The 27,485-nt window shown below is 35.2% G+C and overlaps 1 protein-coding gene across 1 annotated transcript in view; it reads left to right on the top strand.

Annotated features, from left to right (window-relative positions):
* Window positions 1-391: 391 nt before the first annotated feature.
* LOC126886281 (homeobox protein goosecoid-like) overlaps window positions 392-27,485 on the top strand; it is a 46,922-nt gene continuing 19,828 nt past the window's right edge. The window contains exons 1-2 of the mRNA XM_050653152.1: window positions 392-530; window positions 9,063-9,313. Coding sequence (XP_050509109.1) covers window positions 392-530; window positions 9,063-9,313 — 390 coding nt within the window. The remainder of the gene's footprint in view (window positions 531-9,062; window positions 9,314-27,485) is intronic.

Raw genomic sequence — 27,485 nt, 5'->3', positions numbered from 1 at the left:
TGACGAAAATCAGTTAGAAGATTTGCGTCCTCTTTCAGATTCAGAAAATATTCTTCATGGTCAACCGTCTACTTCAGGTTTAATTGCCCTCGGAGCAGACCACGATGTATTACAGGAGTCCCAAACTGAAATTACATCCTCTATAAAGGAAGACGATTCTCAAACTAAAATAGCAACTCCCAGAGATATAATTCCTCTACCTAAAATGAAAATTAAAAGAGAAAGGGTCAGAAAAGAATTGAAATCACAATTGCTGACTTCAACACCTACTAAAGAGCGTTTAGAAAAGGAAGAAGCTGAGAAGGAAAAACAACTTGCTGAAAAGGCAGCACGAGTTTTGAAAAGACAAAGGCGCCTATAACAAAAAGTAACAAAACAACTTTTTCCCACTATGGTTGCGAAAAAGAAAAAGAAGGAGTCCAAAGAACAGTCATCTTCGGAATCCGATGCTGATTATTCCATTCATGATAGCAGTTCTGAGTATGATTTTCTATCCGACGAGGAGGCTAATGTCCAAGAAGAAGAGATTGGTAACTCACTTCAGGGCAATGAATCAACAATGATGCCAAATGACTATGCAGTAGTTAAAGTTCAAGGAAAAACAAAAAATTATTTCCGTCATTACGTAGTGAAGATTATTTCTGTCCATCAAGGATACTGCATATTTTACAGGCGTTTAACAAATACTTATAAGTTCACAGAAACAAATGAAGAGTCTTTTATTGCTAAGGCGGATATAGTTTTAAGATTATCGAAGCCTACTGAGATAATTCTTCAAGGTTTCATAATGCTATTGTTTTCTCGGAAGATCTGACTTGTTATAATATATATAGTAAAACAGTTGCTATGTACTTTATGAGAAATTATTTTTTATTTTTGTAAGCCAAGAATGTTATTATAGATTAATAAAAGCGTTTTCATTTAATTATTTATGCATCTATGAACTTTTATCACGATAAGGGGAAAAGCCCCGCACCGCGGGGATTTGCCCCATTTTATTGGGCAAATCCCCGCAAATACATTTTTGAATAAATGTATTTGTGGTTAACTAACAGTCAGATAGAGCCCATACTTATAAACTATGTTAAATAAGAAATTAGCCAAATATTTTCATATTAATTTTTAAAAAATACTTATCTGACATCTCACTACATCGATAATAGTAGATATTGCGGGTCTTTGCCCCCACCTACCCTAACTATTTTTTTTTAATTTAAAGATTATGCAAAAAAAAGAAAAATTTATATTTTGTCGATAAAATATTAAACAAGCATCTCATCTTTATAATCTTTATAAATTTGATCAATGTATCATGATTATTTTGGTTATTATTGCGATCGTAAATTGTTAATTAACAATTGAATTGTTGCTAAAATATTCGTTTAATTTTCACCAGCTTCTGGAATTACAATCTATACCAAGAAATCTTTGATGTCACTAAGTTATTTAATTATTGATTAATAATTACTTACCTAAAACTTTATTTGAATATTATAGTTTTTGTTAGGAAAACCCGCATTTTCCGAGGAAAATTTTCGTCGGAGCAAATCGTGAAAAACATATCTCTATGCAGAATTTAATTGCGGTGAATTTTTATTTGGGTGTTTTTGTTGTAGAGTTAAAATCTTCGGAGTTATAGAGCAATAATATAAAAAGTAGCACACTATCTGCGGACTTTGCATACCTATATTATTAATATATAGGATCTTATAATTCGATTTCAGCAATAAAATTGCTGGTAAATAACTTTTCCATGAATTTTGCTAATTAGCCCAGAGTATCTGTAAATATTAATAAGACAACACATACCATATTTTAAGCTAAAAGTAACACAACAACATTCAAAATGTAATTTTTCCGCCACAGTATTTAAAAAAACTTGAGGTTTACAAAATAAACAATCTTTTATGTAAATCGAAACACCTCCATGACATTTATCTTTTCTTGTGTAAGACGCAACTTGGTTATAATTTTGAAAACAAAATATGTCCTTATTTAGATCACTACACCATGTTTCCGAAACACATAAAACATCAGGATCCTCCGAGCTTAATATTAGCTCAATTCTGTTACTTTTATTAGTTATTGATTGAGCGTTAACACTTATGATTTTAAAATACACATCCCTACCTTTATCCTGTTCAACGGTCGTTTCTTCTTCCGTTAAGTTTGCATCTTCGGCTGTTGTATGTCTGGGTTCTCAGGTGAAAAAAACCGTTGAACATAAGCACCATGCACCATAGCACAAGATTGCTAAAATGAACTGAAAAGCAATCTTTGACATCAACTGAAATAAAGAACATAGTTTTAGTCAAAAACGGATATAACTCCAAGCATAAAATGGCTGTGCAAAATTCCAAAAACTTTAAACTCGATTTTCTCGGAACACGTTTTTTTGAGTTGTCCCGGTATCGTTGCCGGAAGGCGAAATGATCAATCTTTTTGATCACATTTTTTTGAATACTCTTTATTTCGAAGTTTAAAATTAAATTTCTTAAATTGTTTCCAAAAATGAGCCAATTTATAGGCTTCTGCGACTAGCAGAAATAATTGTAAACCAACACTGAAAACGTTTGTTTTCTATACTTCCGCAGAATTTATTATAACTAAGTGACTACAGCTGTTTCGGCAGAGTGCCTTTCTCAAGTGATATAGTTTACAATGTGTCATCTCATTGTTTGATTTGCTTGTCTAGAAAAATGCTTTAGAAGAAATGCGAACAATGTGTGTCCCTGTTTAGGATTTTGTCCTCTTCAGGGTTTGTGGTGAATGTTTAGTGTTGGCAGCAAAAGCAAACAGTCCGAAAAACACACTGGGGCAAGCGCCGTGTCCTGGTGTTCTTGGATCCTTGGTTTGCCGGACGGTGGTGTCCAGAAGGCTAAGAAGACAACAGAGAAGAAAGTTTGATGGATTGTTGTTGGTTCCATAGACATTTACGTGTACTGTCCGTGCTTTGCTCTCGACCAGTCTCCCTAGAAACCATTGTACAACGACAGGCGAACCTGCGTCCCTCGTCGGCGGTCAGGAGGTGGCTTTGAGCGCAGCGTGGACAGTGAGCGTTCGAGTGGAGAAAATAGTTGCGGCTATTTTCTTGGGACGAACAGGTATAATTGTGCAATGAAGTTGGGAAACCGCAAAAAACCAACTTCTCCCTGTTCGGGGTAGGGAAGAGGAAATGTTAGAGGTGGGTACGGTAGGCTAACGGGGTAGCCTCAAGGATGTTTTCGTACTCCACCGGGAGTTCGTCAATGCATGTTTGCATTAGAGCGGACGGTACATGAATCTTTTTGCGTTTGGGCTTTCGGTGGAGTACGTGGCCGGAAGATGAACAGGAACATTTGAGAGATTCTTGTGTGTCGGAAGGGGGGCCGTTGATTACTTTGATTGTGAAGTTCCTGTTCAGAGAGTTTATTCTCTCGGTGATTTTGGGGGTGTTCGAGATGTTATGGATTTCGTTTGAGGGATATCGCCAGTGCTCATAGTTACATCTACGCAAGATTCTCCGCTCTGTCCTCAACAACCTCTCTTGTTTTTGTCTTGAGCAAAGAGAGTAGATACATGATTTGTACTCCATGACGGGTCGAATAAAGGTCCTGTAAGTGTGAATGAGAGTCTTCTTGTGTGTCTTGCCAATTTTTCCCGAGAGAGCGTTAAGAAGTCTGGCCCTGTTCCTTACCCTATCTAAAGTTGCCTTTAGATCTGCGTCCCAATTGAGAGTCCTGGTAAACAGTACTCCCAAATAGTTCACAGTCGGGCTAACAACAAGCCTTTCTCCCAACAGACTCAGAGGATGTTGGTCGTCATCATTACAAATGATTCTATTTGACACAGAAGGGGCGCGAAACACAATTGTTGTTGTTTTGTTCGCATTCAGCGTGACTCTCCACTTACAACACCATTCGCCGACGCCGTCCAACAGAGCCTGGGCTCTTCTGAAGAGGAGTCTTGGGTTGTATCGAGAGGTAGTTGAGAGCAGAGTCGTGTCGTCCGCATAGAGAAACAGCCGAGTACCTGGGATATTTTGGTTAGTGATGTCGCTGTTGTAGATAATGTACAACAGCGGCGCTAGGACTGAACCCTGGGGAACTCCAGCTTGTGGAGTGAAGGGGGTGGACTTTTGATCGCCTATTTTAACTCTGACAGTACGGTTGTGGAGGTAGGAGTGTACAATTTTGGTAAATTGCAATGGTAGCCCGATGTCCAGAAGTTTCCGAACAAGCCCGTCGTGCCAGACCTGGTCGAAAGCCTTCTGCACATCCAGAAATGTGGCTATGGCGATTGAACCATCGTTGATGGTTTGAGTAACTTTGGTAGTGAAATCTATTAATGCATGTTTAGTAGATTTACCTGACTGGAATCCATATTGAAATTTTGGTATGATATTGTGGTTTTCGAGAAAGTTATTGAGCCTTTCTTTTAGGATTAGCTCAAGAACTTTACCCAGAGTATTGATTAGTGAGATTGGTCTATAGGATTCCACGTCGGTTGGGGGTTTGCCTTTTTTCAAAAGCATGATGGTGTTGGCCACTTTCCAAGGAGTAGGAAAGTGGCTGTTTTTGAGACATGCATTGAATATTTTAGTTAGAAGAGGAATGATACTCTCTGGAAGTTTTTTGAGGCACCTTCGGTTGATGCCATCAGGTCCGGGAGCGCTGTTTTTGCCGATTTGGCAAAAGCTCTCCGTTTCCCTGTCGGTGAGGGGGTCCATGATTGGATCATAGACTGGAATGTAGTGGTTGAGAGTAACATTTACTATGTATTCTGTGTTGAATTTAAATATGCGATCAAAGTTCGGGTTATCTGGCGTTTGAAAATTGTTTTGAAGCGAATTTCTGAATGCTTCGGCTTTCCCTTCTGGGGAATTGACTATGTGATTGTTGACCAACAGATGAGATGGTTGAGATAATTTTTGTTTTGTTAGGACTTTGAATTTTTGCCAGAATTTACCTCCGTCTCTGTAGTCCAGTTTTGAGGTAGCATCTTCCCATCGGCGAGCCGTTAGGACAGATATCTCCCTCTTTATCCTGGCACAGATCCGGTTGTACTCTGTTTTGATTAGTGGGTTTCTGTTGGCCTTGTATTGACGTAGAAGACGTCGTTTTTGTTGAATTTTGGCAATGATGTATTGTGGAAGTGCCGGTGATGTATAAGTTATTTGTTTGAGTGGAATTGCGTGCGTGATCGCCTCAGTGATGAGGTTCTCGATATCGGTTGCACTTGTGTCGATACTATCGTTAGTATCGAGTTCGCCTAACATTGGGAGATTTTGTGTGATGAAGTTTTGGAATTCAGTCCAGTTAGCGTGACGATAGTCTCTTATAGATCTTGGAGGGTTTGGTTGTTTTGGAATGAGTATGTCGGTGTCGACAAGAAGAGGTAAGTGGTCTGACGTAATCGAATCGCCTATGTGGCATCTATCCCCGAACCGATCCAGAATGTTACTAGTAACTAGGATGTGGTCGACAATAGAAGCCCCATTGGCGTTCAAAAACGTGAATTCAGTGTTGGTGATTCTTGAAATAGGAAGGTCTAGTAGATAATCCGTGAGGCGGATGCCTTCTGGGTTTTGACGATGATCACCAAACTGCGTGTGTCTACAATTTAGATCGCCCATCAACACCGCCTTGCCGAGCCTCGAAAAGAGTACTCTAGCAAATGCCTGTTGAGTGGTTGATCCGGGTGTTTGTAGTAAGAGACTATCGTGAGGGTTTCGTTATTGGGGATGTGCACGTCAATTGCCAGGAAGTCCACATCAGGTGGACGAAAATTTTGTGGGAATGTGTGTGTGTTGTGCGGTATTCCGTGTTTCACGAGAATACCATTCCCACGTGAAACCTGACAACGGCTTCGATGGATGATCGAATATCCTGTGAAGTGTGGATCGTTTTTCGACAGAGTATCTGTGAGTGCGAGGATCTGGATGTTATGCTTCGACAGGATATTCTTGATGAGGGGTCTCTTTTTGGAGAGACCCTGACAGTTGACTGTGCCTAGGGTGAAATCCATAAAGGGAGGGTGTTTAGTGGTTGGGGCGGAATGTCACCGTGACATTGCTCCCGTACCCGTGGACCACTGTGGAGTGGTCGTAGACTTGGCTAATCAGATTAGCCGTGATTGCAGCGATATGCTCGCGAAGTTCAGGCAACAAGTTGAGCAACAGAGCAGTCTGAATAGACAAGATGTTCTTTGTTTCTGTAGGGAGTTCGAAAGGGGGGAATGATCTTTCGATCGTAAGTGGCTGTATTTCGTGTTGGGCGGAGGGGATGGTGTGTCTTTGTGGACACTTGTTGGAGTATGCGGGGTGGTCACCGCCGCAATTCGGGCATTTGGGTTCCTGCTGTTTGGTGCAGGCGCTGGACTTGTGGTTACCGCCGCAGTGGGGGCAGACGAATGCTTTTTGAGGGCATTCGTCGATGGAATGTCCGTTGATGCAACATTTGCTGCAATATTTTGGAGTGGGGATTGTAGGGTCGGAGCCATGAGGGAGTTCGGCATTGTAGATTTCGCCATCTAGAGTTATGCCTCGGCTCAGTGCTGACGTAAATCTCTCCAAGGATTTGGTCACCACCTTGATCACTTTAGAGTCTTTGCCTGTTTTATAGGCTTTGACTCTCCACAGTCTTTCGACCGGGAATTGCTGTTCTGTGAGCAAGTCGGTGACCTCCTGCTCGGAGTAATCTACGTCGATACCGGTAATGCAGAGGAGATAGGTAGGCTCTTTAGCGGAAGTGTTTGCATTTCTGCTACGGCTATGGACCGTAACCATGGTTTGGCCAGTTGCTGTGTGGATAGCTTTCTCGATATCCCCTGCATTTATAGGATTAAAAAGTCGAAGATGTGCGATTCCATGTGAGAGAACTTTACAAGAATGAATTTTGTTGGACAAAAGAGTGGTGGCATTTATTTGCCGAAAGAAGGTACGTTTGTTACAAAGATCTTTTGGGAGATCTTTGATTAGATATTCGGACAGTGTGGGATCGTTTATGGCGTTGATGACGTTTTGATTTCTGGCTTGGGTTTTGGGGCGTGGATTGGCTGCGGCATTGGCGTAAGACATTTGTCTTATTTGTCTTCTTTGGAAGACGAAATCGTTCGGTTCAGGATTGTTTTCAGTGCTGATGGTTGCTTGTGGTTGAGAAGAGGGTTGCTGTTGAGAAGATTGTTGTTTCGGTTGTTTGGGTGCTTGCTTTGACGGTTGAGTTGGGACTTTAGGTATGGCACCGTGAATATTCCGAGCGCTCTGTCGCTGAGGACCAGCCTGTGCTGGTGTTCTTAGAGGCGGAAAATCATTAGCATATCGTTGCAGAAGGGGGTTGGAGGCGTCGTCCTGCTCGATGCGAAGGTAGGCCTCGCGATACTTGTTGCGGACGATTTCCATCTCCGCGCTAAGCGTCTCGAGGTCTAGCTCCGCCGTGAGCCGGTTGTAACCTCTGGATGGGGGTACAGTGCCTTCCTGATGTAAGGAAGAGAACTGGTTGGCAGTAGTGGTGGCTGTAGTGGTGGTGGTGGTGGTGGCAACGCTTGTCGAGGTCGTCGTCCGAGGACGAAGCGACCGGGTGGAGCTGACTGACCTTACAGAAGAAGGCATTACAAATGGGTGAGGATGCAAGTCGAGCGATCGGAGGGCACCTCAGCCTCAAGGTGTTCTGGGGGGTAAACCCCAGGGATAAAGGTGGCTTGTCCACCCCTCCGTGCTTTTCCGGCGTAAGACAGTGACTATAATTACCTGATGGGTGCAGTTTACCCTGCTGCTGGTGGGTCCCTCGTTGAAAGCCTTTTTCGCAGTTAGTTTGGCCCCCTTACTCGCACTTGTTCTTGTAACCGTATGTGAACACTAGGTAGAGTTCGGGGCGAGCGAACTCGCTCGAGCCCAGGGCCAGAGTATTCCTCTGAAACCCAGTAATCCGTCTACCTTTTTGGTTTACACGGCCAAGCGTCGTTGGTTTTTCACGCTGGTTCCAAACTAATAGCTTAGGGCTAACCGTGCGCCGCTTCTTCAGCACTTGGTGCTCTCAGGCTTCTCGCTGTTCGTCGGTAAGAGTGGGGTGTGCTAGCAGTGACCTTACTCTTCGACGTCCGGGACGAGGTTACAATGTGTTTGCCTTTTTAAGTCTTCAACTGAAGAGGTTGAGGAGTGGGGAGCTGTTTGTCTCGACTTGGTCATTCAGAATTATATCTGTATTTTTCAGTTTATTAATTTCCATAGATTCTAAAAAGATAGCTTAAGGCCTTTATTTTGAATATGCAGAATTTGAAACTTTTTATTGAAAGAATGATTATGATCTAGAAGGTGAAGTGCGTATGTAGAAGTGTCTGTTTTTCTATTGTTGAATGCCCTTTTGTGTTCTGCTATCCGTTTGTCAAAAGTTCTGCCAGTTTGACCGGTGTACGTTTTCGGACAGTCACCACACGTTAGATTGTACACACCACTCTGTAGTTGCTTTCTCTTTCGGCTTTTATTGTTCTTAATATATTTTTTTTAAAGCCGAAAGAGAAAGTAACTACAGAGTGGTGTGTACAAACTAACGTGTGGTGACTGTCCGAAAACGTACATCGGTCAAACTGGCAGAACTTTTGACAAACGGATAGCAGAACACAAAAGGGCATTCAACAATAGAAAAACAGACACTTCTACATACGCACTTCACCTTCTAGATCATAATCATTCTTTCAATGAAGAGTTTCAAATTCTGCATATTCAAAATAAAGGCCTTAAGCTATCTTTTTTAGAATCTATGGAAATTAATAAACTGAAAAATACAGATATAATTCTGAATGACCAAGTCGAGACAAACAGCTCCCCACTCCTCAACCTCTTCAGTTGAAGACTTAAAAAGGCAAACATATTGTAAACTATATCACTTGAGAAAGGCACTCTGCCGAAACAGCTGTAGTCACTTAGTTATAATAGATTCTGTGGAAGTATAGAAAACAAACATTTTCAGTGTTTTATTATTAGATAAAATGAACTTCCATCAAGTAACGGTCGAATCCATCAATTGTAAACCAATTGTTGTATTGGAGGTAACAGTTTTATTATTAAGTTAATTTTATTGTTGCAGCTATGGCATATCCAGGACTATATCCAGACTACGTCCATGCCTTGGCAGCGGCTACTCAAGCTGCTTCTTTGGCAGGAGCTGGTCACCACACTCAGCATCAGCCTCCCAAACGAAAACGTCGTCATCGCACTATCTTCAGCGAAGAGCAACTTGAACAACTTGAAGCTACATTTGAACAAACGCATTATCCAGACGTAGTGCTTAGAGAACAGTTAGCATTGAAAGTAGATTTGAAAGAGGAAAGGGTTGAGGTAAGTAGAAAAAAATAAGTTTATTTTGCAAGTGATCATTAAATATCTTTTCAAATAATAAATGTATCTACCCGATGCCATGTTTTATCTACTACATAAAGGCGGATATACATATGCGCTCTGCTCGGTGTGCGGGACTCGCGCGCAGCGTATTCGTCAGATTAGTACGTGTTTTCAAGTGACGCACAAACGGCACGCACACGGCGCACCACGATCTAAATTCTGTCGGTTTTTCAACAAACGCTTTGATGGTTCGCAATACGTATTTGGACGGGTTTGCGAGTGGTTTGTTGGTTTTGGCGCACATGAGTTGAATATTTGTTAGTAATGGAATGGTCGGAACTGTCGGAAGGAAATATCTAACTTATTGATGTTTACCGTGGAAAATCATTATTGTGGGATCCTCAATAAAGAACCATTTAATTTAAAGAAACAACTTAAATCCGATCTGAACGGAAATAGAAGCTGAAATAAAAAAATGTACATGTGGACCTTTTTAAAAAATGTTAGTTCATTGTACTAAAAATAACATGTATTAAAAATAAGATTTACTATTTTATTTGGGCATAAGCCACAATTCGAGTTTGAAATCAAGTTTACTTGACCTTTTGACTTTCACTTCGGAAATAGTTATCAATATCAAAAAAACATTTATAAGCAGATAATATATATTATATATTATGTGTCACCGGAAAGCGAAATAGGTAACGCACGACTTGGAGAACCTATAGTTTTCTAACTTCGTGTCTGGTGAAGCAACGCAGTTGAAACAAGCGGATATATTATAATTGTGTCACCGGAAAGCGAAAAAGGTAAGGCACAACTTGGAAGACCCAATAGTTTTCTAACTTCGCTTCTGGTGAAGCAAAAGAGTTGGAACAAGCAGATATATTATAATTGGGTCACCGGAAATCCAAAAAGGTAACGCACAACTTGGAAGACCCAATAGTTTTCTAACTTCGCTTCTGGTGAAGCAACGGAGTTGGAACAAGCAGATGTATTATAATTGGGTCACCGGAAAAAGAAAAAGGTAACGCACAACTTGGAAGAGCCTATAGTTTCCTAACTTCGCTTCTGGTGAAGCAACGGAGTTGGAACAAGTAGATATGTTATAATTATTGTGTCGCCGGAAAGCGAAAAAGGTAACGCACATCTTGGAAGAGCCTATAGTTTTCTAACTTCGCTTCTGGTGAAGCAACTGAGTTGGAACAAGCAGATATATTATAATTGGGTCACCGGAAAGCGAAAAAGTTAACACAGAGCTTGGAAGAACCTATAGTTCTCTAATTTCGTTTCTAGTGAAGCTACGCAGTTGAAACAAGCAGATACATTACAATTGTGTCACCGGAAAGCGAAAAAGTTAACACAGGGCTTGGAAGAACCTATAGTTCTCTAATTTCGTTTCAAGTGAAGCTACGCAGTTGAAACAAGCAGATACATTACAATTGTGTCACCGGAAAACGAAAAAGGTAACGCATGACTTGGAAGTACCTATAGTTCTCTAATTTTGTTTCTGGTTGTAGGAACAAGCAGATATATTATGGTAGGGGAACAAAGTATGCTAAATGTGCAGTCACTCGAGCGCTTTGGGGACCTATTGGGTTGTGATTATTAGGTCCTAAAACCAAAAAAGTTAAGTAAAATTTTCCCTTTTAGTGGGGACTTCCCATTTTTTAATTTAATTTTCCATTTCCAACAATCTTTTTTCCGATTATAGCGCCATCTATCCATAATTCAAAAAAATGTTTCGAATAAAAGTTGTTTATTTTTATACAAAAAATCCAAATCTGCAATAAGAAACGGGGTCTACCATTTAAGATTTTAAAGTAACCCCCCATCTCACCTACGTGGGGGATCTGTTTGGAAGCATTCGATAGATTTTTCAAAAATATTGATAAAGTGTATTTTGCAGTTTTTCGATATGATGTTTATTTTGCGAAAGATCGCGGGATTTGTTTTTAAAATTTTAAATTTACCCCCCACCCCTCTCCGTGGGGGATCAAGTTTGGTATTTTTCGATAGATTTTTGAAAAATATTGAACACGTAGTTTTTAGTTTTTCAATCTGACGTTCATTTCGCGAAATATTCGCTTTTTTTTGTGAAACTTTTTGACTAACCCATTTCCGTACGCCCCGCTCAAATCGTCATATTTTTGAAATATAGACTCTTTTGCATGTACTTAACTTACCTTATCTTAATCTGACAATTTCGAGTATTTTTAAGGATAAATTTTTTTTCGGGCCCCCCTGAACGAACTCCCCTGTGTTAAGAGCCAATATATGGTGGAGGTACATCTGCAGGGTACCACGTTTCTCCCCATATGATAATCTGACGCGCTCGAGTAACTGCAAAAATCCCCGCTTGGGCTCCCCTACCATTATATTTGTGTTGCCGGGAAGGGAAAAAAGTAGTTCCCGAAATGTTCCCAAACTGTGGCTTATTCCACATAAAATAGTAAATTGCATAAGATGACACAAGAAAATAGTTTCAGAACAATACCAAAATAAGATGTAGTAGAAGTACAGGACAGAGACATGATTATCTACAATTACTAAACGTTCGTAAGTTTCCTCTGGATCGTCAAAATGAAAAATTTTAACGAACAATAACCGCGCCACGAACGCGCAGCGCACACACGGCGCGGAGTTCGCGGAGCGGATATCTGTCTCCGCCTTAAGGTTTACCAAGCACTGAACAATAATATTTATACTGCCACTGTTTTTGTGACTATGCCAAAGCTTTTGATTGTGTAAATTTACAGCATTTTGATAAACAAACTAGGTTTTTACGGAATTTGAGGTATTTCTTTGAATTGGTACCAATCTTACTTGGATAATAGGAAACAACTGGCTAGAGCAAATGATACATACTCTAGTCTCAAAAACATTGTATGTGGGGTACCACAAGGTTCAGTATTGGGTCCTCTACTTTTCTTTATCTTTATTAATGACATCACTAGTTTAAAAATCGATGGAAAGCTCTCAAATATTGCAACTCTTCATGCTACTATAACTTCTGGTCTACTTACAATAAAAACCTGGCTCGATTCTAATTTGCTCTGTTTTAACGTAGACAAAACAGTAGCATTATCCTAAAAAGGAGCTCTTCAACCCTTGCCTCTTAGTAACAGTCAGATCAGTACCCAGAGCCTATTTTACTTCAAATCAGGCCCGAGGCACCACACAATTTTCGGCCCCTAAATATGATTTAATAATAATAATAAGAACTTTTTAAATGAATTAATTATTTGGTCGTTTGCCAAAAGCAGATATGTCCATTTTTGGTATGTACTTTTCAGGAGAGCAAAGTCAAATTTCCACGACGGCCATAAAATTACAGTTTTTTCTTATATTTCAACTAACATAAATAGCTGTATAAACATTAAACTCAAAACCAAATATGATATTTCTAAAACTGTGATTTTATGGACATCGTGGACATTTGAATTTGCTCTTCTGAAAAATATCGAAAATGGACATATCAGCTTTTGGCAAACGGCCACTCATTTAATAGAAATATAGTTGCACCAGAAACTTAAATTTTTGTTGACAATAAAAAAAATTTATATTTAAACAATTAAACATTGTTTAAATACAGTGTGTCGCATTTAAGTTGAAGACAGCTCTATATTTCGGCTATCAAAATTCAAAATAGAACAGATTTGAAGTTTTGCACAGTCATACAACTTGAAGTTTCACATTTTTTAAGACACTCAGCTGACTGAAATTTAAATTTTAATCGCGGCTTACTGCGAATTCACAAACAGGGTAAATTTTCTATATTTTATATTTTCTAAATTTTCTATTATTTAGAGATAGCGGAAAAAGTACTGTCAAATCTTATTCTAACCCAACATACCAAATTCTATGACAAAATTCGCACTTTTTGTTTTTTCAGTATTTGTAGTCAGGAACTCAGGACACTAAAATTTATCTCAGTTGTCCCGAGATGCATCTCGGGACAGCCAATTTTAGGTTGAGGATCCCGACTACAAATACTGAAAAAACTAAAAGTGCGAATTTTGTCATGAAATTTGATCGGTTTGGATAGAATAATATTTGGACCAACTTTTTCCGATAACTCGAACGCGAAGCAAAATATCGAAAATTTACCCAGTTTATGGATTCGCAGTAAGCTGCGTTTAAAATTTAAATTTCAGCTAAGTATCTTAAAAATGTGAACATTCTATCTGTATGACTTTGTAAAACTTCAAATTGGTACTTATTTTGATAACCAAAATATAGGACTGTTTTTATCTTAAATGCGACACACTGTATAAATATTTGTCATTTCCTTTTGCAAATAATTTGGTTGTTGAACCATAAAATGATATAGACCACCGTTCTTGGACGAAAATTTAATGGTTGCTATAATTTGTTGAAGAACGTTTCTCCAATGTTCCTTTCTTCTAAATAACTTTTTTCATTAATGTTACAATTATTTTTCCTGCTGTACTACTTCTCTTGACTAACGTACCTACTAATTGATGAAATATGTTCAGGAGATCGCTCATGTTGAATAACTGTCGTATTGATATTTTTCCAGTCATTATACCCATCGAAAGTTAGAAGAACAATAATTTTCGTGGAAATCAGTTTACAAACGTCACAATAAACACGGCTACATTTAGGACTGTACACTAACCACTCGCCAAGAATTTTTTCCCCAATAGCTTTCATTTTATCAAAAATCGCACTTTGTAAATGTCTGGTTTTATTATTATCCAGTTGTGTAACACATTCACTAATTTTATCAATATATTGATTCGGTCGATTATTTATAAAATATTGTTAAAATTACAGATTTAAATATTTTGGCCAATCCCCTATATCGCTACGAAAAGAGTTATTAACATTGTCGTTTTCTATAGGAGATGACGGATATGTACTTGTGACAGGCGAAGCCGCTTGAAAATTAACAGCCAGGTCATCATTTATCATTTTGTGTTCGTAAAATGAAAGAAATTTGAAAATTTATTTTGTTATTGCAGTAAAAATTTTTTTTGTGATCTTTCCGGGCCCTATTAACCTTCCGATGACCAACCTTTTTTTGTTACACGGATGACTAAGGGGGGGAAAAATGACCCCAGGTCAAAAATGTCAAAACTGACGATTAACAAAAAAATAAAGTTTTTTTTTTTAATTTTAAATTTTTTTTTGGCATGGACTTTATGTCATTCAGCCAGTCACAACATGAGTATTAGTGTCATGTGTAGTGTGTATGTTGAGTAAGTGTCTTGTTACTTTGCAAAGTCGACGTCATTAGCGTAAAACTACTTGGAATTACACATAATAGACGCTATTTTACTAAACATCAACTTCAGAATATATTTTTTATTCGTAAAATATAGGGAATTTTTTTTATTTCAAAATATGAGGGTATCTAGAATGATATTAAAGTCAAATAAAAAAATAATGAGTTAAAAATTGAAAATACTTTTGAATTTATTAAAGAAAAACATACGCTGGGGTCACAATTTCCGCCGCTTGGTCATCCGAAGGTTAAAATACGGGCCCGAGGCAGGTGCCTCACGGGCCTAGTGGTAAAATAGGCCCTGTCAGTACCGTTGATTCTTGATTCTCTAAAATTTCTTGGTATTTTTATAGACAACAACCTTAAATAGTCCCTTCATATCGAATTATTAAATAAGAAACTAGCCCCAGCTTGCTATGCAATTAGATCTGTTTAGAAGGAAATCAATTTAGCATCTTCCAAAATAATATATGTTTCTTTGTTCGAGTCTGATCTTCGATATGGTCTTCGTTTTTGGAGTTCTGGTATAGCTGTCAAATCCGATGTTATTTTTAAATTACAAAAAAGAGCAATAAGGTATATGTTTGGCCTCAGAAAAACAACACATTGCAGAAGCTATTTCAAAGATCACGGGATTTTAACACTTCCTACTTTATAAACCTATTTTAAAAACTGTTTGCTTAATGCGTAAACACTTACATGTCTTTCCAGCAAGACCTAATCATGGCGACTCCACCAGATATTCTACCTTTGATGTCTGTTTACCGATCCCGTCCACTGAGTTAGTAAAGAAATCTATATACTCTGGGCTAATTAGCAAAATACAAGGAAAAGTTATTTACCAGCAATTTTATTGCTGGAGTCGAATCTTATGATTGTATATATTAATAATATAGGTATGCAAAGTCCGCAGATAGTGTGCTACTTTTTTTATAAACAAAATGGCGCCCGAAAATCGTGTTTTTTTTCAATTTTTGCTCTATAACTCCAAAGATTTTAACTTTACACCAAAAACACCCAAATAAAAATTCGCCGCAATTAAATTATGCATAGAGACGTGTTTTTCCTGATTCACTTCGACGAAAACTTTCCCCGGAAAAAGCGGGTTTTTCCAACAAAATCTTTAATTTTCAACTAAAATTTTAGATAAGTATTTGTTAATAAATAATTAAATAACTTGGTAATTAAAAAGCTCTTTTCGTATAGATTATAATTCCAGAAACCGATGGAAATTGAATGAAGAGTTTAGCAACAATTGAATTGTTAATTAAAAATTTACGGTCGCTATAATAACGACAATAAATACAGAATTAAAATTGGACTATTTAAGCGGCCTCAGTAATATTTTAAAATTATAAACAATTTTTTGGCTTATAAACAAATAGAATATCTCGGGAAATATTAAACTAAATTAAATTGTGAAAACGCTATTCGAAAAACAGCGGCACGACGCTTCTTTTAAAAGAAAAAACGTTTAATTATGACGAGTGGTGCCTGAGATAAAACCGGTCAAAGTTGACCGGAATTTACTGCAAAGATATAAACAATAGGATCATAATTTTCACAGCGTCACCTTTTTATTTTTGTCCTCTTTCTCCACACCAATTTTCATATCTTTAAAATACTCATCACATATATTATTATAATAAAAACTATCGATAATACGTGTGAAAATTACCAAAAATAGCAAAATTCCAATCAAAAATTAGGTTGGAGAAAATGTAACCCTCAAAGATCAAAATCGGTATACGTTAAAAAAATGCATTTTCGCGGCTTCTCATGAAGCAATTTCATATATACGTCAAAATAATTGTCAAAGTTAATTTAAATTTGGAAATCTCTCCGAAAAATATTAATTTTTGGCGGATTATTTGATTTATACCGTTCTAATTTAGTTTGTTTAGTTTTGTTAAACTTTTCCTTATTTAGTTTACATTTTGAAAGTGTTCATAAGTTAAACGTTACTTGAAAACTCCTCTATGGAGTCATCTAGTGGAGGCGAACCGCCTGATATTGAGAATTCGATGGATAGTAGCTGTGATTTACAAGATTTAAATGGATTTCTACCCAACCAGCCTCAAAATAAGATAAGTAGTAGTATTAATCTTAACAATATTAATGAAAAACAAAATACTTTAGTAAACTCAGATCAACCAGAAAAAACCAGGCCTGTTTATTTATACGAAAAAATTGATTTAGGACCTTTTTACATTTTCATTGAAAACTCCAGTTTAAATTTTACAGGAAAATTAAACGCTGTTAAAATAGGCGAGATCCTATTTACGTTACATCCAGAAATTGACAATTATATAAAAAAAATTGACTCAATCGGACGCAACCGAGTTAGGGTCTCATTTAAAAATTATAGTAGCGCAAATGCTTTAGTTACTTCCAAATTCCTTATTCAAAAAAATCTGACCGCATACATTCCAAAATTTCAATTGTTTAAACTAGGTGTAGTAAGGGATATAGATTCAGATATATCGGAAGAATATCTTAAACATAGAATAAAGGAATTTGATCACCATTGCAAATTCTCGGTTGAGTATGTGAAACGAATAACAAGAAAAATAGTAGCAGATGACAAAGTAATATTTAATCCAACAAAATCAGTTATTGTGTCTTTTAAATGCCAGAATATACCAAAGTATGTAGTAATTAATCATGTCTTACACACTGTTGAAAAATACCAGCAAAAGGTAATTATCTGTTACCACTGCTATAGGTATGGGCACATGAGTAAGCAGTGTAAAAGTAATCCTCGCTGTTTTAAGTGTCATGAATCTCACCTTTCCGATTCTTGTCCTTTATCATCGTTTAACAAAAAATGTCTATCCTGTGAAGGTGAACACTTCACTAATGAATGGGAGATATGCCCAGAATTTGATCGCCAAAAGAAAATAAAACATTATATGTCTGAAAACAGCTTATCTTTTAAGGAAACAATTAAACTCTTTCCTAAGATAACTTATGCATCTATAGCAGCCAATAATTCCTCAATAAATTCTCATCAAACTCCAAATATGAATGCACCATCCTCTTCATATTCCTTTACTCAATTGTCCACGTCTCAAACATCTTCCAATCAGTTCGCTCTACCTTCAGTTTCAAATAGATATACAATAATAAAACCACCAAAATACAAACGACCTATCTCTTCCTCACCAGACCAAGTAACAATGGAACATCAAAAAATAATAAAGTTAAACCCCATGTCCAACAGACCTGGTGGTATTATCACCTCTTCTTCGTATCAATCTACATTTAATCCAGAACAAGGATCTAAAATACATGAACCATCAAAAGAATTAACAGAATTAATATCAAATATAGTTACAAGTATTATCTCTAATATAAATCACAAAAATTTTGAAATTCCAGAAAAATCAGTTCTAGTAAATTCAATTCAATCAGTTTTAAGTTCTCTCTTATATAATAATGAATAGATTGGTAATTTGTCAATGGAATTGTAGATCGGCTAACTCTAATAGAGAAAACCTTATCCACCTATTAGAAGACCAGAAAGTTGATATCGCATTATTGTCAGAAACTAGATTTAAACCAGAAAAGTATTATAACTTTCACGGGTACAATATTGTCAGAGACGACCGCTTTTCAGTAACTGTTGGCGGTGGCTCAGCAATTTTAATAAATTCAAACCTATATTACGAGGAAGTCACCATGAAAGTAGATTTAATAAACGTCAATAAAGTAGCAATAAAAATAAAGTTTAAGTCATATACTGTCACATTTATATCTATGTATGTTCCCCCAGGAACCAAGTTATTGTTACAACAATGGAACAATTTCATAACATCTATAGAAAGACCATTTATAATAGGAGGTGACCTTAATGCTCACCACATTGCCTGGGGCCTAGACAACCAAACAGATATGAAAGGTAAAATCTTGATGGACTGTATAGACGATAATAATTTAATATTCAAAAATGATGGCTCTCCTACTTTCTTTAGGAACTTCTCGAAATCGGCAATAGACCTGACCATTTGTACTCCTGACTTAAACCACCTGATCACTTGGAAAACACTTCAAGACCTATTTGGTTCAGACCATACACCTATAAGAGTAGAGTTAGAGGATCAACCAACTCATACATATAATCCATATTCACAAAAGTGGAATTTAAAGAATGCCGACTGGAAATTATATGAACAGTATTCGGAAGATGTATTCTCTCAATTTAAAGATATAAATTCTTATGAACAAATTTTGCACAATATAAATACAACTGCATCCTACTGCATCCCCAAATTTAAAATAAAAAAACCGACTTCCAGAGGAAAATACTGGTGGGATTTAGAATGTGAAGAAGCAGTCAGAAGAAGACAGGAAAGTTTTTGTATATTCAAAGAAAATCCAAACCATGAAAACCTACTTAAGTATAAAAAAGATGATGCACATGTCAAGAAGATCACTAAACAAACTAAAAGAAATAGCTGGAGAGATTATGTCGGATCCCTAAATAGGTCAGTCCCTATTAAAGATGTATGGTCAAAAGTTAACCAAATAAAAAATAGAAAAACAAAGAACAAAGTCCCTGTTATTCTGTCGGAAGCTTCGTGGATAGAAGAGTTCCATCAAAATATCACACCGCCGTCTGCAGAATTAGTAATTCCTGATTTACAACTAAATGCTCTGTACGACTATCCAGAACCAATCCGTTTCCTAGTCAAACCATTTTCTGCCACTGAACTAAACTTTGCGTTGAAGAAAAACTCAAATTCAGCACCAGGTGCCGATAATATCCATTACTCGATGCTATCAAATCTTTCAAGAATTGGTAAGGCTGCACTACTAAATATATATAATGAAATTTGGATGCGCCGCATAAAGATTCCTGACGATTGGCACGTTTACACTATTATCCCGGTTTTAAAACCAGGAAAATCATCAAAGAATTGGGATTCTTACCGTCCAATCGGTCTGGCTTCCTGTATACTAAAAACATATGAGAGACTTATTAAAAACCGTCTGGAATTTTGGCTAGAAAAGAACGACCTATTACCAAGAAGTCAGTTTGGTTTTAGAAAAGGTAAATCCACACAAGATAGCCTCTGCCACTTTTTAATAGACATTTATAGTTCCTTTACTTATAAGAAAGCAGTTAGTGCTTTGTTCTTAGATATAAAAGGGGCTTACGACAACGTTAATCTTCACATACTATACGCGAAAATGTTGGAAATAGGAATACCCGAGATAGTAACATGGAACATCATTAACTTATACATTAATCGAGCAGTTCACGTTAGATTAAATGGAGATCAATCTAACTCCCGATACACATCTTTGGGACTACCTCAGGGTAGCATCCTAAGTCCTATATTATATATACTGTATACTGCTGACTTAGAAACTAAACTTCCTCAACACATAAAAATCCTACAGTACGCTGATGATGTTGCGATATATGCAGAAAATAAGTCAATAGATAGATGTAATAACTACCTTAAATCGACATTGAATATTATAAAAAAATGGGCTACCGATAATAACTTAACAATATCAGAGAGTAAATCAACCATTGTTACCTTTACTAAAAAACGATATGTTCCTCAAAGCCATCTACAATTTGATAATACTAGTATTCCTTATAAAACTTCAATAAAATTTCTTGGCGTATTTTTAGACTCCAAATTAAATTGGAAAGAACACACAAATTACATATTACGAAGAATGGAAAATGCAATGAATATCATGAAGACTGTAAGTGTCAGTAACTGGGGAGCTGATCCAAACATATCAATATTACTATACAGAAATTTGATAAGATCAATCTTAGACTATGGATCTATTTTTTATGGCTCAGCATCAAACTCTGTACTCCAAAAAATCGAGAGGATCAAAAATAAGGCACTTAGGTTATGCACTGGTTATCTTCGTAGCACACCTATATTGGTCATGGAATGTGAGCTTAATGAACCTCCACTTTCCTTACGCAGGGAATACCTAAGTGAGAAATTTATAGTTAAAACAGCGGTAAACGATAAACTGCTATTAAATAAAATTGTTCATTTAACCACCTCATACCTAACTCATTATTACTGGGAAAAAAAGAAACTGCTTTTAGTTGTGGAAAGCTTCCTCAACGTTTCTAATTCCATTGGCGACATACACCAAATTGAACAAAGCTCGTCTCGAAAGCTAAATTATGAAGATTATTTATCTCCAGTTAACTGTCATTTAAGTAATATTCGTGCGACAGACTTCCTTACTAAAATAGACCACCTTCAGTGTGTACAAAAAAACTGGGGGAGTTATCAGAAATTATATACGGATGGTTCAAAAATGGAAGGAAAAGTTGGATATGCTATATATTACCCACAAAAAAGTATAAAAATAAACAACAGATTACCTGATAAAATGACAATTTTCACAGCTGAACTCATTGCAATCAAAGAAGCATACAAAATATGTATTAATCAAAAAGAACTCAATTATGTTATATTTACAGACTGCCAAAGCATTGTAAAGACATTGAAATATAATGTACATAATTTTGCAGAAAATTATATCATCAGTGACATCATAGCAATGAACAGTGAAGCTTTGAAATCGGGCAAAAATATAATATTGTGTTGGATAAAAGCACACATTGGTATAAAAAACAACGAAATAGTAGATGATCTGGCTAAAAAAGCAACAACGAAGGAATCCACTCTGCATACTTATCAACTTCCTATGGGAGACATAATTTCTATTATGAGATCTATCAAACGGACGAAATGGCAGGAACAATACAATAATTCAGACAAAGGAAATTATTACAAAAAAATCCAGCCTACACTTCCCATCAAGACATGGTTTAATCAAGTTTCCAACAAAGGCTTTATCAAAACTATTTGTCGAATAAGAAGTAATCACTGTCTGACTCCAGTCTACAAAAGAGAAATAGGACTTGTAGATAATGATGAATGTTTATGTGGAGAGCTAGCTGATCTACAACATATGCTATTAGAATGTCCTTTACATTTTATTGAAATATCAAACTTTTTTGCCAATCTAGTTCAAGTTAATGTACAATTTCCTTTTAATCTTATATACCTTTTACAATCAAACAATCTAGATGTTTATAAAATTTTGTACAACCATGTTAATTGTTTAAAATTAAAGCTCTGAGAAAAAAAGAAAAAAAAAAATAAAAAAAAAAAAAAATAATTAAATAAAATAAAAAGATACTAAGATCTAAACCTCCGCGAGGTTGAATCGGGTTTAGGTCTTAGCGCGATAAAAAAATATACAAAAAAAAAAAATATACAAAAAAAAAATATATAAAAAAAAAAAAAAAAAACTAAAAAAAAAAAATAAAAAATGTAATAAAAAAAAATGTTAAAAAATATAATAAAAAAAACAGAGTAAAAAAAACAGTAGTACTAATAGTTTTAAATTTAGATACTAAGCATATATTTTGTAAAAGAGAGAATTCAAAACACATTGACTGGCCAGTTGGTTGCTTAAACCAGTGCCAATAAAACATAAACACACACACACATGAAGCAATTTCCTTCATTCTTTTTTTGTTCCCTAATAACTTGAGTAGAGCCATCGAACTAACTCATTATTAAATGTCAAACTTGCTTTTGTTTTGTTATAATAGATTAATTTATTTAAAAGAACAGAAAACTACATATTTTTTCCAGCTGAAATTTTTTTTTAGATAAACTTACCACAAGTGTACCTTTTAAAGTTAAAAACATAAATATTCTCATTTGAAAGCTGTATAATTATTTAAACAATTTTTATTTAAACAAATTAAAATTTTGTGTTATAATAAATAAATTAACTTATTATAACAAAACAAAAGCAAGTTTGACATTTAATAATGCGTTAGTTCGATGGCTCTACTCGAGTTACTTGGGAACAAAAAAAGAATGAAGGAAATTGCTCCATGGGAAGCCGAGAAAATACAGTTTTTAACGTATACCGATTTTGAACGTTGAGGGTTACATTTTCTCCAACCTAATTTTTGATTGGAATTTTGCTATTTTTGTCAATTTTCACACGTATTATCGATAGTTTTTATTATAATAATATCTGTTATGAGTATTTTAAGGATATGAAAATTGGTGTGGAGAAAGAGGATAAAAATAAAAAGGTGACGGTTTGAAAATTATGATCCTATTGTTTATATCTTTGCCGTAAATTCCGGTCAAATTTGACCGGTAGTATCTCAGGAATTACTCATCATAATTAAACGTTTTTTCTTTTAAAAGAAGCGTCCTGCCACTGTTTTTCGAACACCGTTTTATAATTTAATTTAGTTTAACATTTCCCGAGATATCCTATTTATTTATAAGCCAAAAAATTCTTTATAATTTTAAAATATTCCTGAGGCCGCTTAAATAGTCCAATTTCAATTCTGTAAAGTACATTAGATAGGTATAGTGTCTTTTTATAAAAAAATCATAGTTATTCTTATCCATCGTAATTATTGTCGTTATTATAGCGACCGTAAATTTTTAATTAACATTTTAATTGTTGCTAAACTGTTCATTCAATTTCCATCGGATTCTGGAATTATAATCTATATGAAAAGGGCTTATATGCTACCAAGTTATTTAATTATTGATTAATAATTACTTATCTAAAAGTTTAGTTGAAAATTGAAGATTTTGTTGGAAAAACCCGCTTTTTCCGGGGAAAGTTTTCGTCGAAGTAAATCTGAAAAACCACGTCTCTATGCAGAATTTAATTGCGGTGAGTTTTTATTTGAGTGTTTTTGGTGTAAATTTAAAATCTTTGGAGTTATAGAGCAAAAATTGAAAAAAACAGAATTTTCGGAAGCCATTTTGTTTTTAAAAAAAGTAGCACACTATCTGCGGACTTTGCATACCTATATTATTAATACATACAATAATAAGATTCGATTCCAGCAATAAAATTGCTGGTAAATAACTTTTCCCAAAACTGGCCTATTCTCCGATAATCAGCCCAGACTAATATTATATTCTGCAAAAGAACTATACAACCATCTCCCTTTACAACTTAAATCTGCAACATTTCACTCCAAGTTCGGTAAAATGACAAAACCCTATCCTATCCGAAAGATCATATTATTCATTAGAAGAATTTCTTAATGAATAACTAATAGTAGGAGAGCATTGGATACTAAATTTGCAGTTACTAAAGCGCCATAGGGACCTATTGAGTTGTGAAGATTAGGTCCTAAAACCAAAAAAGTTAAGTTCCATTTTTTAATATTTAATTTTCCATTTCCCAAAATCGTTTTTTCTGATTACAGCGCCATCTGTCCACAATTCGAGAAAATGTCTCGAATAAAAGTTTTATTCTTTAAGTCTCAAATATTTCTCTAGTCTCAAATAGTCTTTATATATATTTAAAGTAATCCCCACCCCACCTTCGTGGGGTGTCGTGTTTGATGTCATTCGATAGATTTTTGAAAAATATTGAACAGTATTTTTCAGTTTTCCGATCTCATGTTCATTTCGCGGAATATCACGGGTTTCTAGTTACCCCTCACCCCCTACTTGGTAGGGGGTGGGTCGTGTTTGGTATCATTCGATAAAAGAAACACGTATTTTTCAGTTTTTCGATTTGATGCTAATTTCGCGAAATATTCGCTTTTTTTTGAGAAACTTTGTGACTTGCCCATTTCCTTACGCCCCACTCAAATCGTCAGATTTTTAAAATATATCTACCCTGTTCTTTATGTACTTAACTTACATTGCCCTTAATCTGTCGTTTTCGAGTTTTTCTAAGGATAGATTTTTTTACGGACTGCCCCCAACGCAAGCCCCTGTATTAGGAGTCCATAGGTATATGGTGGGGGTACAAGGTTTCTCCCTATGTGATTTTCTGACGTGCTCGAGTATTTGCAAAAATTCCCGCTTGGACTCCTATATCACAAGAAATTACAGTACCCTTATTATGTACTATAGTCGGTTCGTTAAATTCAGACACAACTGGCTAGTGATTTTAGTAAATAATTTTGCCAATTTGGTAAAATTGCCAAAAAAATTACTAAATAGTTAATAAATACTAATTTTGGCAAAATTGGCCAAAAATTAAAAAATTCCCTACTAAAATCACTAGCTAGTTGTATCTGAGTTTAGCGAACATACTATAGTAGTATTTTTTTTTTCTATATTGGGGTGTCACATGCAGCTTAAACTTATTAAACTTATTAGATCCAAGGTTGATTATGCAATTTGCAATTTATTTAAATTTTGCACTACACTAGATTATTTTTGTTTTATTTCATTATTTTTTGTTTTATAATATTGACGATTTATGTAATTTCAGTAAATTCTATTTGTTATTGACTTTTTTTTTCTCTGACTCTATGTAAGCTGTGTCTGTAGAATTGTACAATTTTTAATGGCAATAAAGCATATTTCTTACAAAGTAAGTACCTAATCATACTAAGGCGGACTAAGTTCAAGTGAACTTCTGAAACTTTTGTGTTAATTTTTTTATTTGAAATATTAAATCACAAAACTAATACATTATAAATATCTTATTAAAATTTCACATGATGAATAAAGGGGATTAAATTTAGAGCAAGTATACCTCACCGGTCTACGAACTTATACGAGATATTAGGAAAGTGTGAAATTCACTACGGGCCAAAATGAATAATTAATAAATGTAGAGGAATACAAAACAACGAATAAACACAGAAGTTTACAAAACGCACTTTCAAGTCAATGTGGATTTGTTCAAATTAAATAGAAGATGATTGCCCAGTTTTACTTGAATTTTAAGAAATATACATGCATAACAGTTTAAATATTTGTTTTGATAATTTTTGTCATTATAATTTGTATGTAGGATAAATTATTGTTGAAGGAAGCTTTTGTAGTGAAAGTATTAATTGTTCTTTATAGTAAAATTACAAATCGTCACGATATGTGAAATAGATAAAAGATTCAATTTACTCAACAAGGGGAGTCCCTTATACAAATATAAAAATTTCATTTAATTATATGTAATGCAAAACTGTATAGAGTTTTAAGTCAATACTTTTTGAGTTATTTGCGAGTGAATATGTTTATTTTTCAACAAAATAACCACGTTTTTAGATGGTTTTCGCAAATAACTCAAAAAGTAAGAATTTTATCGAAAAAAAAATTCTTAGCCTGCAAAAAAGTGTAAAATGGTGTATGCATGAGGTCTCTAGACGACCTAATAGAAGCAGAGTGATAGCTAATGAAAAATAGGTTCATATTCACCAAATTCCAAATATAATATTGCAACGTGAAATATCCTAAAAATGAAGCCCTTTTTGGAGAAAACTTATTACAACTTTTTTAAAGTGTTTAAGAAAGCTTTATGTTTGTTTTTATAAAAGAAGTTTCTAGCATCAAACGTAAACAAATTACGCTCAAAATAAAGTTGGTCACTTTTTTTTGGCAAAAGAAAATCGGGATAATCACCCCTTGCTTTTATTTATTTTAAAGTTATTTTGAAAAAAACGCTTTTTTTTTAAATAACTTAAAAAATTAATCGAAATACCAAAAATCTCAAACAGTAAAAAAGTCGGATTTGCTTTTTTGAATATTTTATATTTTTTTTGTTTTGCTGTAAGACAAAAATGGTTAAGTTAAGGCTGTTCAAAATGTGTATACACTCGTGATTAGTAACTCGTTCAAGCCCTTTCAGTTAGAGCTCTTTCAAAAATAAGGACTTTGATCCGAAGAAATTTACAGATCATAATATACACTTACAGAGTAAAGCAACTTGTGAAGTGGTAACGATTAAGTTCATTTTAGATGCTAATTAGGGGATGATTTTGCCAATTGATTTACTAAAATAAGCGACCAACTTTGTTTTGAGCATAATTTGTTTACTTTTGATGCTAGAATTTTCTTTTATAAAACAAAAATAAAGCTTTTTTTAAACACTTAAAAAAGTTGTAATGAGTTTTCCCAAAAAGTGTTTTATTTTTTGTTTACTTCTTGTTAAAATATTCGATTTGGAATTTGACGAATACGAACCTACTTTTCATTAGCTATAACTAACTTTTCTACTAGGTCTAGAGACCTAATATATCGATACACCATTTTTTCACTTTTTTACAGGCTATATTTTTACTAAGATTATTTTTGCGACAAAATACTTACGTTTTGAGTAATTTGCGAAAAACCGTCAAAAATCCGTCTAAAAACCGAAAAACCGTCTTTGTTGAAAAATGAACATATTTACTCGCAAATGACTCGAAAAATATTGACATTATGAAAAAACTCGATAGTACAAAAATTGCTTAAAATTAGCCAGTTTATCCATTTCCGAACTTATTCTGGGCGTATATTTTGTCACCCCCAAAAAAGAGTATATTATATTTTAAACATTTTAAATTAGAAATGCACCTTGGGGAATGAGAGCTACTGTGGATCCCATTACCGCAATGTAGTAAATACAATAGTTTTACCAAGATGGCGGTAATATACTAATGTAAAATGTAAAGTGGTGTAATACCAAGGTACAATGTGTAATTGTGTACCAATAGGTGCACAATAGGGTACAATTAGTAAAAAAACTAACAAAAGAATGATAAAATGGTAAAATTATATTATAGCTACAGTAGGAAAAATGAAAGAATACCCATGAACGAACATATAAAACACGCTGTATTTTCCTGTCACCGTGTCACACAAAAAATTTGCCAGCGCAAGTACATGTAATAATTATTGTTACATGTACTTGCACTGGACAATTTTCTTTGTGACACGGTGACAGGAAAATACAGCGTGTTTTATATGTTCGTTCATGGGTATTCTTTCATTTTTCCGACTGTACTTAGTTTTGTTTAAAACATGTCACATATAACAAAACTGCATGTAAACCTACGTATAAAATTTTTTAAATTTATTTAAAGACTAATAGTATGGTTTAAATACAAATATTTCCTTAGATGGCTCTCTTCTCCCCGTCATCTCT

Source organism: Diabrotica virgifera, chromosome 6 (genome assembly GCF_917563875.1).
Source record: "Diabrotica virgifera virgifera chromosome 6, PGI_DIABVI_V3a".
In the NCBI taxonomy this organism is placed as follows: Eukaryota; Metazoa; Arthropoda; class Insecta; order Coleoptera; family Chrysomelidae; genus Diabrotica; species Diabrotica virgifera.
This window is presented reverse-complemented; position numbering and strand designations above follow the sequence as displayed.